The 17881-nt window shown below is 45.6% G+C and overlaps 2 protein-coding genes across 3 annotated transcripts in view; one reads left to right on the top strand and one right to left on the bottom strand.

The window, feature by feature from the left end:
- Positions 1 to 431: 431 nt before the first annotated feature.
- On the bottom strand, positions 432 to 12475 carry NOLC1 (nucleolar and coiled-body phosphoprotein 1). The gene is made up of 12 exons (XM_029958549.1): positions 11821 to 12475; positions 10131 to 10246; positions 9222 to 9363; positions 8594 to 8697; positions 7791 to 7941; positions 6789 to 6932; positions 6281 to 6370; positions 4870 to 5016; positions 4083 to 4649; positions 3254 to 3366; positions 2783 to 2863; positions 432 to 2503 (listed from the first exon to the last, which is right to left on the bottom strand). The coding sequence occupies exons 1-12, from the start codon at positions 12473 to 12475 to the stop codon at positions 2345 to 2347; spliced, it is 2469 nt and encodes an 822-aa protein (XP_029814409.1). The 3' UTR covers positions 432 to 2344.
- Positions 12476 to 12728: 253 nt separating this feature from the next.
- Positions 12729 to 17881, top strand: part of PIK3AP1 (phosphoinositide-3-kinase adaptor protein 1) — a 41944-nt gene continuing 36791 nt past the window's right edge. Inside the window, exon 1 of one of the 2 annotated variants that reach the window (XM_018069079.1) lies at positions 12729 to 12927. In XM_018069079.1, the coding sequence (XP_017924568.1) occupies positions 12729 to 12927 (199 nt within the window). Of the gene's footprint in view, positions 13256 to 17881 lie in introns of both variants that reach the window. The other variant, XM_029958541.1, reaches the window with a different exon arrangement.

Here is a 17881-nt window from a genome sequence, read left to right as displayed (position 1 = left end):
TCCTTGCATACATGATCACAGAGGAGGAAGAAATCCACGAGGTTACAGAAATTACTTATTTTAACCTGGTATATACAGGATTTTTCAGTTATGCCTATTCTTTCTTATTCCATATGCTGGTGCTTCTTATAAGGCCAGCTGCCATACTGCTAATTTGGCAGCAATATTTGAGAACTAACTCAATACTCTAGTGGAAAGGGACTTGAGCATCCTCAGTTTATCTTGGTATACACAAATACTCTTCTAGAATTTTATCCAAACTCCTTGCACTCAACAGACAGCTGCAGAGGCCCCCTTTCACTTCTGAAGGTCTGTCACATGACCACAATCATGTAAATAAGACAAATGGATGTAGACAGTGCTGTTACCCCCAGCACTGATACCCTCCCTTTTCCCACCCACCATTCTCTGTCTTTAACTACCAGATCCACTCAGACTACAAAGGCAGCAATCTTTATTTTTTGACACATCAAATTCACACTTTAGACTTTTTTAAAAACTCCAAAGCATAAAAGTATTTAAAAGAGTTCCAAATATAAGTTCCGGATAAACAGAAAAAAAGAGGGCAAATGACACACAAGATGACGTTTAAGTCCTTACGTAGAAAATACTCTTCCCACCTTCCTTTGGCCTATAACCTTTATTTTCTTTAAATAACCACGGTCTCCTGGGCCCCTCTGCACTGTAGCCTTGAATCCAGGCACCACAGTGATTGTGCAAGCCAGAGGGGAAGACATGAAAAAGGCTCATTTGGAAAAAGCTGCTGCTCATGTACATGGGGGTGGCTCATCAAGTCTCATCCAACCCTCAATTAGGCGACACTGCTTTGCACACTAATGTAGCTTCCTGTAAGAAGGCTGCTCTCATTGGCAGCCTTTAGGGAGGGAATGGAAACATGGAAATCAGGCCCCGCACTCTCAGCAGCTGGCAGCTTCACCACAGCCCACTACTCCGTTTCCCAAACATGTAGTACCATTGTTAAACTCACACTGGCTGTGGGCTCAGCCAACTGCTCCACAAACTAGTTAACCTGAACCCCCTAATAGGAGGCAAAGTATTTGGGGGAACCAAATATAAGCTGCACCGTAAGGAGGCAGTGACACAACTGGATGGAAAGCAAGCCTGCCCCTCACCAGCAGTAAGCCTCAACTAGTCTCAGTTTTGGCTGCAAGTTTCTGAACTTTTGGCTCCCCATACTGAACATGTACTTGTAGCTAACACTTCAAACCTTACCACACCAGGCTTTATTTGCCTTAGTGCTAAGGGAAGCTGGCATTTTACTTCTCAAGAGGGATTTAACAGATGGAAAACAGCTCAAAGAGCAAGTGATCCAACCCAGAAAAGAAATTTAAGGCATTAATGATACATTCATCTTGACTCCTACCACGCTGCAGCTCACACTGCTGGCAATAAGCATAAGCTGGCACATTGTATGTTCAGAGAGAACAAGGAGTAATGCCACTGCAGTCAGAGTCTCTGAAACAAAAACACAGCAAAAAGCAGAGCTGGAAAGAGGGCTTTATCTCCTCTGCCTCCCTACCTGATCCCACCAAGTGAAACATCCATGCAGTCAAGTTTCTTCACAACTCCACTCCCCAGCTACACTCCTAATGGAAGTGTTGACAAGATTTCCACAGCTGTATTATAGACCTTGGTCTTTCTGCCCCCCACCTTGCAACTGCAAGCAATACTGTTATTCAACCACTAAGATGTATTTAGATGCTGCTTCTCCAAGTACTCTGGTTAGTAGCCTCAACAGGAGTGCAAGGAAGAGGAAGGTAGGTATTTATTACAAGGTAAAACCATAAAAGAACACAGAAAAGAGGAACTCTGTCACACTGCAAGTGTGAATTTGAAATGTCAGGTGGGGTTGGGGATTACAGCCAAAGGGCTCAAATCAGTTGTTCTTACAGTAACTAATCAAAGGCAAGTTACAATACTTGCCTTTTCACAGGTATCAGATTTAAACTGGCTGAAAAAGAAATGGGAGGTTAAAATACAGGAGAATGATTTCTCTTTCTTCTATTAGTTGGGCAGGAAACCAAAACCAAAAATCATTGCCAGCCTTTTAAAATAAGACTGTAGAAAATATAAGCCTTGGAGGTCACCCTGGTGGTGCTAGTAACACCAGCTCAAGGATGGTTCCAAATTAGGAGACTAAACCAAAATTAGAAATAAAAGGGGGAAACATCCAGCCATTCTCCCACATCCCTATACTGAAGCTGCCTGTACCATGCTACTAGGGGAGGTAGCGTTCCAGGCAGGCTTGATATCCATAATGTTCACATGCCCATCCAAGATGTTCTGATGAGCAGATGGTTTATGAATTCCAAAGGAAACATTCTCAGTCACTTTCAAACTTGACAGAATTGACTTGGGTCGATATAGTGCCCCCGCGGTAGCTGCCTCGTTTTTTCTTTGTCTTCTCATGGCGGAAAGATTTGCCTTTAGTGTATTTCAGGATATTGTTAGCCTTCTCACCCCAGTCACCAGCTGCTCCTTTCTGTGAGGGATGAGGGGGGAGAAGAAAAAAGAAATTCAAGTCGGTACCCAAGAGAGTAAAGGCAATGCTTTGCAATTTACCCTACCCAGCGAACACTAGTACATTAACACTGGAGCTGATACCGCTCTCTCATGCACCTCCTGCCACTGCTCACATGCTTCTTAACAGCTCCTCCTGGTGGAAAAAGTTCTCACCAGAAACACTCCCCACACCAAGGCTGCTCTGCTGACGTGCTTTCAGAGACTGAGTGTTACCACTCTGGACACTACCAAGCCCTACCTTTGCTTCAAATGAGTTATCAGCAAAACGGGCATCCACCTCAATCTCTTCTTCCCTTACACGGCGGAATGGAGAGGCTGGCTGTTGAGAAAGAAAATGAGACAGTAAGTACATGCAAACACACAACATTCTCTTACTGACAACCTCCTTCCTTGCCCTGCAAATAGGTGGCCCTGTTCACATCACCTCAATCTTTTAGTGTTTCTCAGATTCATGGTTCTTTCCCTTCTTCAGATCAGGCAGCTCAGGGATGCTCCTGTGCAAGCATATCCAAGCAACTTTTGCCAAAATAATACTATGCACATATGTGCACTCCCCCTAGGGTTCTCCAGACAAGGTTTAAGTGCTTGAAGAAGGAATAAAAATACAAATAATTCTGTGGCCCAACCTCCCACAAAATCCCCAAGCAATCCTAGTTGTTTAGGAGACAGATGCCTCTTTGGCCAGTTGCCACAGTCCACCCTCACTTACCCGTTTCACCTTGGGAACTGTGTGTGGTGTTTTGGCTTTGACCTTTGCTTTTTTACTGTGTGGTGTCTCTGGCTCCTGAACATCTTCCCTCTTCTGTTTCTTCCCGATTGAACCTGTTAGATGTACAGCAGCAAAACTTTAAAGGGAGTAACTGCAGTGTTGGGAAAGGTAATGGCATCCCTCCCCCAGTAAGCTAACCCAATGTTGACATAGATGTGAGAATTGGTCTCTGCATTACTTCACCCAGAAAACAGACTGCTGTACCAGACACTAAAAGCCATTTTGGGTCAGCAAGGATCTTCCCATCCTATCCTAAGGGATAAAAATAATTTTATGGAATAGGGTACCTGTATATTAATGATTTTGCATACTTGAGAGAATTCTGTTGGTCAAAGTTTGCCAGGTTTTGGAGTCATACCATATGCACTTGCACACATCATTAGGGCATCACTAGTTTTCCTCCTGGAGGGTTAAAGATTGAGATTGCGCATTGCGGCATCAACTGTGGTGTCCCACTCCACATGGACAAGGTCCTCCAGCAGTCCACTTTGCTGTCACTAAATCTTGTGCATGCACAGATGGCAACTGGCAACAGCTATACAGAAATGTGCTTCAGCATTACCACAAATTCTACTGCCAGCAGCTATGCAATACAGACAAAAAGGATTCCATCGAATGCAAAACTAGCCCTTCCCTCTCAGCACTGCACCAAATGGCATAATCCAGTAACAGAGATTGGACTGAATATTGTTTAAGAAAGTCTTCCATTCATGTTTGGCTCAGTAACACTGTCTGACAGACCCACTTCCCAGACTGCAGGTAATAATACCTCCATTAACTTTTCCGGTTTCTTCTTCAGAGCTGCTTTCACTGCTACTACTACTGCCACCAGCTGGCTTAGACTTCATGTTGTTTGCTGCTGTTGAGGATGCTTTTGCTTTCTCTGTGGAGGCAGTGGCCTTAGAACCATTCTGTACCCCTTTTGCCACCTTTTTGGGCTTCCCATCCTCTTCACTGGAACTATCTGATGAGCTGCTGCTACTACTAGAAGCAGCTGCCTTCTTCCCTACAGTTGCTTTTGCTGCCCCTGTAGATTTAGTGGCTGGTTTCACTGCCGGCTTCTTTTCTTCTTCACTGCTTGAGCTATCAGAGTCAGATGTGTCTGCTTTGGAAGCTGGAGTAGAAGGTTTGGACACTGGCTTAGCCACTTTGCCAGCTAATTTAGCTGGAGGGGCTTTCTTCTTTTCCTTCTCATCCTCAGAACTGCTGGAGCTGCTATCTGAATCAGAGCTGCTTTGGGCTTTCTTTGTGGCAGCTTGTGACTTCTTTGCTGCAGGGGTTGCTGCTTTAGTTGTGGGCTTCACAGGAGCTGCCTTCTTGTCAGAACTATCAGAATCTAGAATGGAAAGAAAAGAAAAAACAATCAGGTTAAGTCCCATTCCTTCAACACAAAGCTAACATACAGATTTCATGTTGATACACGTTGCAAAGTGTTTGAAACAACACTGTAATGGGTATTCCTGTCCAACCACAACCTCCTACCCTGCGTAGAAACACAGAGGTCTGAGCTAGATCAACATGCATGTAGAAATTCTCCTTTTCTCCTACCCCAATACCTGAGCTGTCTGAGGAAGAACTGGAGTCTTTCTTTGCTTGTCCAGGCTTGACAACTACTTTTGCTTGTTTGGAAGTATTCTTTATCACAGGTGGTTTAGCTGGGAGTTTACTCCCTGCCTTCTTTTTGTCATCTTCAGAGCTGGAATCTAACAAAAAAAAATGTTTTTTAAGTTAGCAGGATTCATGTGTAAGCTACTTTAGTAATAACATGTATATAACTCACAGGGAAGTGAAAAGCAAAATGGCTTGTGGCTCAAGGCTGAGCCACTAGGCAACTAGCAACCAGCAGCATTTGATGAACACTTGAATGGTTTTGGCTTTGTTGGGAGGAAGTGAAAACAAACAGTTTAAGTTCTTCACAAATACATGCACAAGGAAGAAGATATCTGGAGATTAATGTAGGAGAAGAGGTACAGAATAAGGGACTGGAGAAAGTACCAGTACCACCAAGACTAAACTCAGGAAGAAGAAACACTGGGAAAAGAAGATGTGTAGTAAGGATCAAAAAACATACAAGAAACTAGGAGATAAAGTTTACAAAGCATTCAAAGAGAGGCAGTGACAGCACAGTATCTCATTTTAACTACTTCCTGTATGAGATGAGTTTAGCAGCAGTCCAAGGATGGACTGGAGACTCCTGAGTACAAATACAGCTTTGTATTGTGTGTTACAGGACTCTGGAATACTAAACCTGATCTTTTCCAGTATTTCTGAAAACTTTATTAACAGCAACCAAAAACTTGACTATTTTGATAGAAACTAGGCAACAAAACCAGAGAACACAACGCCTGACACTCACTGCAGTGTCACACAATCTACTGCTAACTGTTCACAACAGACAGGCATCTGCCACCCACAGTCCCTGCTGTGGCACCAGAGATGTTAAGATACACAACAGGAGCACCTTGAACTTGGAGGAGAAATGTAGCACATAGGGAATTTACATGGGAAATACAGCCCTGCAAACCTCTGAGCTGATGAACAGGAGCTACAAAGCACACTGTCCCCATTTCTAGGGTCACATGAGGAGAAGGCATCTTCTGAGTCTATTTCGAACTTCGTATGGTGGTTACATTTTTATCTCAGAAACTTCTCCCAAACACAATGGGATAACAGAAACCAAAAACCTTAAGACACAGATCCTCAAAACGTTTAACCATTAACCTTCCTCGAGAAACCTGATATGTGATTCCCCACCCTTTCCATCCAGCAATATGAAGACCTTTCTGTGCTTGCCAATGGTCTCGTTGTCTCATGGTCAGACTGCCCTCTGCATAGCAGGCTGCTGCTTTTCACTTTCACATCTTGCTAGCCCATACACTAAAGATCTCAGCAGATACATCACTATACAGCAACCTGGCCAATAAAAACATTAACACAGAAGAATGAAAACTTTATTTCTTGAATTACCTGAGTCACTGTCAGAACTGGATTTAGCCTTCTTGCTAGTCACAGCTTTGTTTTGGGGGCCAGGGATTGTTTTAGCTACTACGGCTTTGCCTGCAAAAGCAAGTTGAAAATTAACAGCCACATCCACACCAAACCTTTGTCCCAATATCTAAACCTTCCCAGATGTTAAAAAGCTCCATTCTCGGTGTATCAGATATTCTCCAAGTATCTTCTCAGTGTATCAGCCAGCAATTGGAAGCCAAGCAAGAACTTGGCTTATGCCCACTAAACCAGATCCTGATGACTTTTCCAACCACCACGTATAAAGTAATCTAACCTGCATACAGTTCAGATCCACGAGTTGTACAGTGTTGTTTGGGAGGCCTTCGAATTTATCAGAAGCTTCCAGAAAAGCAAATAGCAACACAGACCAAAGGCAAATGCCCTTTTCAATGAAACCAGGACATTGCCAAAACACTGTTGGCTCCATGTAGCACGTCCTCTGCAGCCTCCCCCTCTCACAACATACCTGCTGCTCCTCCCTTTGGGGGCACCTGCTCTGCCTCATCACTACTGTCTGAAGAGTCACTGCTCTCAGCCTTTTTTGCAGGAGCCTTGGCAAGGCCTTTCTTTGTCTGGGTTCCCTGAGGAGGTGGTACAGCACTGTACTGACCTATGAAGAGAAACATAGCGTTCAGATACCTGCATGATAATGTGAGCAGCACGTGAGATGTTTGCTGTAGTTAGAATAAAGCACTTCTATTTGGTTCCATTTATTCCCCTTCTGTAACTACAACCAAACATACCAGTTTATAATTTGAAAGGCTGTACCCATCCCACTGCTACCTCCCTGTTTCTACTGTGGGTTTAACTCTCCTCTTGGGGTTCAGCTAACCCAACCATCTCTGTGCAAGTTTTCTCTGCACTTTTAGAAGAACAGGAGATTGTTGCCAAACTTTTCCAGAAAAGAAGAGATATGTCATCTGTTCATAGTTTTCATTTACTGCCTTCTCAAATCCTCTGGTTAGAGTATCAGACTGACCTTTGATGATTTGACACTCCCCTCAGACCAGCTCTCTACTGGAACCCTAAAAGCATTATACCACACTGACCAGAGTCCATTTAGCCCATCAGCTGGACTACAACTGAACAGCCCTGGATACTTCAAAAAAAATGAACCCTAAAAAAGCTTAAATTGCTGCAGATACAGAATAATCAAACCACTTGATATTTACTTCCCACATCTTGGCAGACAGGAAACATGCAAAGAACGTAGTTAAAGGCAAACCAAGCAGGGCACCACAGTGTCTCTCACTCACCATCCCTTGCTGAGGGAGGAGCTGAACTGTAAGCCCAGCCCAAACATCACACATGAAAAGAGCTGCTGCATCTCTGTTTCATGTTACCACCACCAGCACCTGGAACCTTGTGTGCAGCAGGGCTTGCCTGTGCCCGATATGCACTTCTCCCAGGACAGCAGGACTAGCAGAAAGTATCCTCCCACACAGCAGCAATGGCATTTAGTACGTACCAGACTTTGGCTTTTGTTTTGCAGGTGGCTTTTCATCATCTGAGCTGTCAGATGAGTCCTCACTACTGGAACTTTCCTTGGCACGTTTGTTTTTCCCTGGACATGCTTTAGCGGCTGCAGGTTTCGGCAGAGGTGATTTCTTGGGAACAACCTTATCACAAGAAATAAACATTAAAAAAAAGGAAGTTGCAGACATCTTGTGGGGACAGCTGGATGTGGATTTTGTTTAACGCCACACTTCACTTAAGAGAGCAAATTCTGAAGACAAAGGGAGAGAGATTAATAAATATCCTCAAATACAAATTTTAGGAAACACATGGGCATTATTATCTCTCTGGCCACTCTTCTACTGTTTTCTGCTGCATGAACCCCTAATCAAGAGCTGCTCTTGACAAAGGGGCTCAGAACTGACTGAAATGGTAGCAACTCCCACATGATTATTTTTGTGTTGAAGAAAACATTTTTAAATACTCCTTAGTGGAAAACTCAAAATTACAGTCAGTTAAGCACAAAAAAGTCATACCAAGGTGAATATATAATGGAGAATACGATATGGTTAAAACACGATGAGATGTTTTCCTGTTAAAAGATGGAACAAAAAAAGCAGTAAGGAGCTAGTAGGAAAGAATGCAGTGCATGGAGCAGTAGAGGTATGTACAGAACACATAATCCCACTGCATAAAGGAGAAGGAGATATAAGAGGTATGCTGAGCACAGCATCTATAGTCTGTGCTTGCAAGATGATACATTCAGTCTTACTAGACTTCTACAGTGTCCATGAAGTTTTTCATGGCCTAATTTACCTTTTTTGGTGCAGCCTTTTCCTCATCAGAATCTTCACTACTGCTGCTACTGCTTGCTGCTTTTCCATTGACAACCTTGGTAGCTGCCTGGGCAGCTTTACTTCCTTTTGAGAGAAGTACAAAGGAACATTACAAAACATGCCATGGCAGATGAAGGATAATTACATTGAGCAGAAAGTATCATAGAGAGAAAAGAACCACAGGAAGCCAACAGAGCAGATTAAGGTAGTACTGCAAAACTGTTCTGCAAGCTTAGAGAAAGTTTTCTGAAAACTGTCTGTTCTAGCTGATGGGACATTCCAGGACTAAAGGCTAAGTAAAGATCTTCCCTGTTTTTTCAGGGGAAGACACTGGAAAAAGCAAAACTCCAGCAGTTAAGGCTGCTGACTACGGTCACCTATTCAAACAATGAAGCATTCAGGACCAGATGTTTTATTTGCAATCAGTTCTACCCCTCTTCTATGTCAGAAGCAGAGTGGACTGGAGTGCAAATGGCAGTGACAGCAGATTTTCACACTGCTATGTTAATAAATATGCCTTTGCATGCGGATACAGTACCCAGCACTCTTCCCCTGGCTTTTCTGGTTTTGCTTTATCACTCTGACACGTGATACGCAATAAGAGGTACCCGATTTAGGTGTTGCTGGTTTTGGTGGCTGTTTCTTTGGTGCTTCTTCATCTGAGCTGCTTGAGTCAGAGCTGGAACTCTCTGCTTTCTTCTGAGGCTGGATTTTGGTTCCAGCTGGTTTCACCACAGATTTTGCACCTTTCTAAACAACAGGAAAAAAAACCTGATTAACCTTCATAGTCACGAAAAGAAAATGAGGCTAATAAGTGGGACACATATAAACACCTTTCTTTCAAAGAGGTTACTATTTTGATTTGAAAACACCACTCTGCCTAATGGTAAAAGTCTGAAAATCTCTGTATAACAATTCTGCTCTGGAAAATCTCCCAGAAACCCATGGGAAGCTTCCTTTGCACCTCAGTCTTGAGTTCTGCCTCCTCAAAATGAGGCAGATCTGAGGCTGGCACCTTGTTCCTTCTACAGATCACACTAGTTTGAAGACTGAAAATACTGAACTGGGCAACTCTGGTCAGTGTTCTTTGGTGTATACTAATATCATTCTTCCTCCTACCAACTTTTCAAGACCACGACTGCAGCAAGAAAAAGGAAAGAGAAGATTCTCTTTCTATATAAACACACATATATAGAAAAAGATCAAATTTATTGTAACAACTGCAAATAAATCTTTCTCTGCAAAAAAGTAAGCCCTAGCAGTCTTAGGATAAAAGCCAGGAGCAGACTTGGATATGAAACAAAGTGGGTTCTGGACAAAAAATTAATTTTTCCTGAGACCAGTCCAAATGGTACAATGTCCATTACAGAAATGTCTTGCATTGCACCCTGCTGCAGCCTAGGCACTTCACAGTTCAGGAGAAGGGAGCCTAATTTCAGAGAGAATTCTGTTGGTCAAATTTGCTATTATTTATCACTGTCAAATATGCATCAAAGAGGCTGGAAAGAAAAGCAAACCTTTGTTGGCTTCTCCTCCTCCTCCGAGTCTGAATCATCACTGGAGTCCTCACTGCTGCTCTCTGCCTTCTTGGCCGGAGGAACTGCTTTTGCTTTGGGAACAGCTGCTGCTTTAGCTGCAAATATGGGACAGCACACACTGATGACAAGTTAATTCACAATTTGCATGTACCTATATCCTGCACTAGTGGGTATCAGGGTAAAGGATACACAAAGGTCATTAAACCACGACTGAAGTTCACAACACTGACTTTATTTCTTGAGCAGCATATCGCAAACTACTCCAAAATGAGTAAGCAAGAGGATAGAACCAATTGTAGATTTTATCTTTCTCACATACACATTTAAGAGCAGACTTCTATCACCAAAAAGGAGAGCCCACAAAGAAAGATCCCCCCAAACTGAGATAACATTAACTGGATCGGCACACCAGTTTCAGTTTAAAGAAACCTGCTGAACAAGCACAGACTTGTGCTTGCAAAAGAGAGCCACTCTCTGTGGCTACAGTCCCAGACACTTGAATGTGTTTTAGCCAAATCTACTTCCTGGTTACTGATTGCTTTTTAATAATGTGGAGTAAAAGGAATAACTTTGGATCACACTATATTTGCAAGTTCAAATTCAGCTTTAGGATGGTTTGAGTTGAAGACCAGTTTTCTTTCTGTCTCTACCTCTCCCTATTTAGTCCTTATCCTCTGCAAATTTGCTGCTAGATACACACATCTTACATACAGTGTAATTAAGGGAAGATATAAGAACAGTTCCAGGTAAAAGGGAAAAATGCAGCTCATCACATACCAGAATGCAATAGAGAGTTGTATTTTTTGATAGAATGAGTACACAAGCTGGAGAGTTAAAAAAGGATAGTAACCTCCCCCACGCAGCAGGTGAATAAGGATGCCTGGTATTTCTCTGGAATTCAAGCATACCCTGTGCAACTGCTCTGCAACTAACAGGTCATGGTGTCCACCAATACAGAGGACACTGATAAACCTAGATAAATTGTAGCCATGCAGGAGTTTTGTCAAATTATAAGTATTTTAACAACTGTACAAGCATTTGTAAAACCTAAATCGATTTTCCTACATAATTAAGATGAAAAATCATTCTTTGAAGATCTTAGTAAGAGAGTTCCTAAAAAATAACATAAAAAACCACAATAAGGTAGCTTCCTCCCAGTACCTGCCCTCTGCATACTCTTAAATTCCAATTTCACCCAGTATTTAAAGCAACACATAATCTGAAGTTGCCAAAGCAAGTAGGTATAATCCTGCTAAGATATCCTAGTGAGTGTTTGGAAAGTAGAACTCCAGTCTAGACGAGGTAATGAAGGTGCCACTTAACAGCACCTTCAAACTCAATACAGCCCAGTGCCTTCCCTAGGCTCAGCCTAAGGAGAGAAAATGAATGGCTAACACCTTCTAGGGGACACAAACTCTGATGTGCCTAAATTATAAGATGATAAAAAGATTACCCTTAGTTAGGATGAACATATCTTACATGTCATGGGCAAAAGACCTGCCAAAACCGAGATCAGTCAACACAAGCCCTGATAACTGCTGTAGGACCTCAAAAGAGCTGCTGACGCTGGACTCTACAAAAAAAAATTGCCCAAGAGTTGGGGGGAAAAAGGAGAAAACACACCCAACACAACCCGCACCTAGCTTCCGGCCGGCTCACAAATCCCCACCTGGCCTCTTGGCCGGGGCTTCTTCGTGCCTCCGTCGCTGAGCTGCTGGAGCGAACGGCTTCCCTTCGGCCTGGCCGTCCGTTCGGGACCACTTTGCCTTCTGCCGCCGGAGACCTGCGGGCAGAGAGGCCTTGAGCGGGGCCCTGCGGCCGGAGGAAGCGCCTGCGGGGCACCCGCAGCCCCCGCCCCCCGGGGGCCAGCGCGGCCCCGCGGTTGCTGGTGCGGGGGAGGCACTTACCGCAGCCAGTAAGTGAAGATGTCCAGGAGGGAGGTCCCCGCGTTCGGGGTCCTCCCCCCTTCTAAACGAAGACCGGCCGCGGCAAGTGACGCGTCCCCACCGCCCCATTCTCCGTCCTCTCCCTCCCGCTCCGTTCCGCGTCCCGTTCCCGCTCACCGCCCGCCGCCTCTCTGGCGAAGGCCGCGCGGCGGCGCCCTGTGGCAGCCGCTCTCGGCCAGTGAAGGCGAGCACCGAGCCGGAACAGTCGCCGGCAACCCGGCCCCCCCCCCGCTTCCGCCAAATGCATGCCATCCGGGACATCGTGCCGCCTCGCGCTGCCGCCACCGCTGCCCCGCGCGCGGCTGCGCTGCGTGGCGCGCGCAACCGTGAACGCGCGCGGCCACCGGGCCGCCCCGGCTCGCCGCCTCCGCCCGCCATGAATGGTCCGGGCAGACACCGCCTCGGGCGCGGCGGCGGCACGCGGTGTCGGGGTAGGGAGAGAGGAAAAGACCTTTTTCGTGCCGGCGCCCGCCTTCACGCAGTGTGGGACCCTTTTTCCCAGGGTGCAAAAGGAGGGTCTGGGAAGAGAAGGGCCTGGGGACCCGGCAGCGCCCACACGGCACTGGAAGACTTAAGTCCACCTAAGACCGACCAGCCTACTTGTAATCCACTTTCCGTCACTGAAAGGAGAATGCTAGGGAGCAGGAGTAAAGATCTCGGAGAGTCCTGGGGAGCAGAAATAAGGCCGTTCCAGGGAGGAGAACATGCCGGTGGCTGTGGGCAGCCGGTACTGGCAGAGCCCTCACCGACGCGGCGCAGCCCCACGTGGCTGGAACACGGAAGACAGAGCTGGCTGCTGATAACGAGATTAATCGGTAGTCTCAGGAAGAGTGAGCTATAATTCCAAGAGCAGTAATTCTCCATTGTTCAGTAATTTTACCCGGGTGTTTGCAATGTAAGTTTCTGTAAGGGTAACTGCGAAAAAAGCAAGTTTATGAATGTTTTATTTAAAGTAGTGGCAACATGAGTGTCCAGTTTTTGATAAGAGATGCTGAACAAAGACGCTTTGTATAATTAATGCACTGCTCAACGGACAAGTCCAAGTGAAGTTCAAGTTCCAAACGACCACCAGAGACCCCTAGCGACCAAACAAGGCCTTCCGAACAACTTAGAGCTAATTAACATATGTTTGAACTTTATGAGAGAAGTAGTGAATAAGTAAGACATTTGATGAATATGTAAAATTTTAAGTAAATATTAGCTGTGCTGACCGAAAAACAGGACACACACAAGATTAGAGGAGCTATCCTCCCTATGTGTCCCATGCTGATGATAAAGGATGCCTGCTTCGTAATGCTCACAAATTGAGTCTTAGGGGTTTCTTGTTTGCCAGTTTACAGTAACAAACCAGGTCGGGACACCATAATGAATCCATACAGGAACAAGGGGAAATGGTGCTGGAAGAAGGACTACGGTAAAAGTAACACTATGGTCCTAAAGTGACAACCTATAAGAAAGAGACAGAAAATGAATGTGAAATAAGGCTGCTTACAAAAAGGCTTGAAGAGCTTCAAAGAGGCAAGGTTAGAAACAGGGCATGAAACAGGTATACCTCGAGCAAACACTGAAGACCCAGGCCTGAGCTTAAATGGAGCTTCTGGGCGTATGGGCAAAGGGTGGCTGTGGCTTTAAGTTAGTCATTTCTCCAGGGAAGTTTTTTTTTCTGTAAAACTGAAGGTTTGCTCTGATGGTTGTAGCTCTCTGTTCTCCTTGTTTTTGTGATGAGGTTTTTCTTGATTCTCTTCGATAGAATGTGCTATAAAACTTGCTAGGGGCAAAGGAAGAAGAGAGTCCTGTGCTGAAAGTTTCCATTTAGGGCTGCTAGGGTAAAAAAAGAGCAGTAGGAAGTAGGTAGCATTATGCTTTTACATTTCCCCTACCTAGCGTTCTGCACTTCACGATCTCCAAAGATTGCTGTTCCTGCTGTGTGGGTGTTCTGTCCCTCTCCTAGTGCCTGATGAACACACACACTTGGGTGGGGCTCTGTCCTCAGCAAAGCATTCCTGTTGCTGGTGTCTCTGGAAAGTGCCACGTTTGCACTCATGGGGAAGTAAAAGTCAGCTCTTGTAGTGGTATTTTGTACTGTAAGATTCTGTAATTTTGTACAGGTGCTGTAACCTGTGGTGTAGAAAAAGGACATTCACCTGAGAGCTGGTTAAATGCGTGTATTTGTTTTCAGATGTCCCTGACCTGACCTGCTCCTGTTCTGTATGGAATAACAAAAGGCTGTGTTGCAGAAAGGAAACCGTTTCCAGGAACTAATATTTCTCTTAGTTTTTCTAGTTTCCATCTACAGTAAGGTACAGCTGCAAGCTTCATCTGCAAAGCTCAGCAAACTTGTGCTTTTGTCTGCATCAAAAAGGAAGACATGCAGCCATTGCTGGTAAACTGTCCTTATTTTAAGTCCTGCTGTCTGAAGTATCTGGTGTGAGGAACCAGTGAAGTTACTGACTGTTTGCTTCAGACTCCCTTTGCTTCTCATCTGGTTAGGATCTCCCTTTCCTGCCTGGCCTTTGCCAGTAAAGATCTGTTCCCTGTGCTGTGTAGAAGCTTCTCTTCAGCGGTGTGTGTCTGTCTAGGTGTGTTCCCCTGTGTTGTGCCTGCAGCTGTTCAGATGACCTGGAAGGGAAAGCTATTTTGTTCTTGAATTCCCCAAGGCAGTAGTGGGAGATTCTGGGATCTAAAAAGCAAGCAAATCCTGATGCTATTGCTTGTGCATTCCTTTGCTCCACTCACCTGTTCATCATAGGTCTTTTCAGTCTTCCCCTTGGCTGCCATATCTCTTTTGTTAAGGCTGCAGGGAGACCTGTTCATCTTGGAAGAGAACATTTTCGTGAGAAGTCTCTGCTCTTCCTATTTTTTTTCTGGCCCAAAAAAAATGAAGAGAGATAGCGTGAGTATTCAAACACTTACTGAATCCTTTCGTTGTAACCCCTCATAAGTACCTAGCAAAAAAGCAATGTCTAGAAAAAGCAGTCTAGTCCTTTTCTTTGGACAGGGATAAGACAGACTCTTGAGAATAATGCTGCAAATGCAGCTGTGGTTACATGCTGCAGTGATTTGAAGTGAGGAAAGAGTTGCACAGTCAATTTCAGGCAAGGGAGGATGAAAACCTCCCTCTGTTTCCTCCTTTTTTTTCCCTCTAATCCATTTTATGCTGTGTAACTGTCCCTTAGGCCAGCTTAGTGTTCTAGGGTGTGAAGGAGCTTTTGCCTTGATTTATCATTTGAGTTTTTAGGTGGAGGTTGCTGAAACAACATGCTGGCAGTTACTTCACTGCCTCATTTGTGGAGACACATTATTTTGACTTTAGAGACTTGGGAAATTTAAAGAGGTTTCCTGTGGGCTTGCATTGGTTAAATAAAATGCATAGCATCCTAAGTGACACTGATATATATGGATAAGCCCTATGGGTTCCCACAAAGCAGGAAGGTAACTCTGCCAGCCCTTTGTGTGATACTGCAAGACTTTATAGAGAGAAAGAATTTAAAAGCTCATTTCATAAGATCATGTTGAAATCCTCATCTAACATCAGAGAGATGATTTTCTTTTTAACTAAAAAGCTATTGGAAGTTAGAAGCTAAACAGCTTTACAAGTCAAATAATGTGGAACAATTATAAAGTCATACATGTCGTTATCCATCTGTTTCAATAGTTTTTAATATATGTTTACCATTCCATAATAGTAAATTAATTTGGCTAGAGACTCTAGTTTTCAATTAGTTAACTTTTGTCCTTCAGATAAATCCCAAGTAGGTTCTGCATTGGCACATTTCTCCAGTGCCCATGTGTTCTTTATTCTCCTATATGTTTTTAGGATGATTCAGATGGGAAAGTTATGGTTTCTTCTTTGTATACTTGAAGTTTCTTGTAAGGCTGTGCTCAGAAAGTGCTTTCTGTCCTGGTATTTCCTTATTGTGAGAGCAAACACTGATTTTGGAAGACAGGCTGCGGCACACAGTTCATAAGCTTAAAATGGGTTTTGAGTAAAGAATGATTTGGAGGTAACAAGAGAGTTTGACCAACTTCTAAGAGTTGATTAGTAGAAGAGTTGGTTCCTTTCTGCTTGTAGCCAGCTCAGTTCTGACATTGGTGTTGGTGACACTAAACTGCATTCAGAATGTCCACCTGACTGCTTGGGAATGACTGCCTTGACTGGGAAAACAGATTAGACGGAGTCTGCTTTTGCTGTGCTAAGCGCATCAGTGGTGCTTGGCAAAGAAATGTTTCGGAATCCAAATCAGTGCAAGTGTTTTTTCTAAGTTTGCAAAGGAACAGGCAGAATTTGTGCTTTGCCTCCAGCAACAAAATTAATAAATTGAATCTTGCTTTCTGAACTCTAAGCGTCCTTCCACTGCTTATTTTCTATGTACTCAAACATGAGCGTAGTCATACGGAATTCGGTAAATCTAATTTGAAAGGCAGCATCTTCTAGATGAAAACCCATAACATCAAGCTGCTTCATTCTACGTGGAACAACTTGCTTTTCCCCTAGGAGTTTTCCTTGTCCATTAGAGACGGAAGTCAAAACCTAAGTTAGCGGTATGCATAAAGCAGGTTTCGCTTGTTCTCTTCCACAACTTTTCTCCCAGTTTCTCGTCACTAAGGATACGGAGTTTCTGTGTCACCGTAACACATAACTTTTCCTCGTTGTAGCGCTGTTTCCTCGGCCACCTATGGAGAATGTGCCTGGGGCCAGCTGGGAAAGGCAGTGTCTTTCCCTGCTTGGGGAAGAGTCCCTCGAGTCCCGGGAAGGCGAGGCGCGGCGGGGCGGAGCGGCCCGTGCCCGGCTCCGCAGGGGGCGCGCCCCGGGGCGGCGGGCGTGCGGGAGCGGGGCCGGGAGGGGGCGCGGGGGCCGGGCCGGCCCGCCTGCGAGCGGGGGCGAGGCACGGCCGCACCGTGGGTGGGACTGCGCTCGGCTCGCCGGCGATGTGACGGGAAGGGAAGGCGCTCTTTCTCGCGGCCAGCCCCGGACCATTGGCGGCCCCGCGGTAGGCTGCCGCGGCTGTCGCCCGCGGTAGCCGGGGCGGAGGCGGCGGGGGCTGCGTTTCCGCCCGGTCCTGCCGCGCTGCGCGCGCGCTGTGCCCCGCTGTGGCCGGCCGGCGGGCCAGGGGCTTCCCCGCGGCCTGCGGTGGGGCGTGCGGTCCGGGAGCGGCTGTCCCCGTCGGTGGCCGGTACTTGGGGCGTACGCGGAGCCCTGCCCGCTCCCGCCGGCGGGGCGGATGCTGCTGCGCGGCTCTGCGCGCCCCGGGCGCCCCGCTGCTGGGGAGAGGGGAAGGAGGGTCCGCTCCCCGAGGTCAGGGGAACCCCGGGGCTCTTCGGAGCAACGCTGGCTCCTTGGTTCGCTGTTTTCTTTCTACCTTGCCTTGCTTCACTTGGCTTGAGTTCAGGGCAGGTGCTGGCAGAGCTGTCCCGCATCTTAAACGCACTTCGGGTTGGCAGATCGGCGAGCTCTAAGGGAGGGTGTTCCGTAGAGGAATCTGTCCCGGTCCGTCTTTACTGCTCATGTATTTCTCTGTGATGTTTTATAGATAAGTCAGTTCTTCCTAAATACGGCTTTATCCTCCTGCACTGCGCTTCCTCTTGGGGGTATGACTTGGTGCCCCCTGCGATAGTGTCTCAGGATCACCAACTGAACTAGGTTGCCATAATTGAAAATGTTTTAGCTAACATATGTGCAGGCAAAGCTACCTAGAACAGAGTTGTAAACTCAAGGGGACAAGGGGTTTGGCCTGTATTGTGTAAGTCTTGCTAATGCCCAGTGTGCAAGTTCCTCTTCTTGCA

The sequence above is a fragment of the Manacus vitellinus genome, unplaced genomic scaffold, assembly GCF_001715985.3.
Source record: "Manacus vitellinus isolate BGI_N305 unplaced genomic scaffold, ASM171598v3 scaffold_15_pilon, whole genome shotgun sequence".
In the NCBI taxonomy this organism is placed as follows: Eukaryota; Metazoa; Chordata; class Aves; order Passeriformes; family Pipridae; genus Manacus; species Manacus vitellinus.
This window is presented reverse-complemented; position numbering and strand designations above follow the sequence as displayed.

Excerpts from the sequence above, each read along its gene's own strand:
- NOLC1 (XM_029958549.1), bottom strand. The coding sequence starts at position 12,475 with ATGGCGGGCGGAGGCGGCGAGCCGGGGCGGCCCGGTGGCCGCGCGCGT. Across the intron at positions 6,933-7,790 it reads AAAACAAAAGCCAAAGTCTG|GTCAGTACAGTGCTGTACCA; the intron begins GTACGTACTAAA and ends TTCTCTTCATAG. Across the intron at positions 6,371-6,788 it reads CCCAAAGGGAGGAGCAGCAG|GCAAAGCCGTAGTAGCTAAA; the intron begins GTATGTTGTGAG and ends TTGCTTTTGCAG.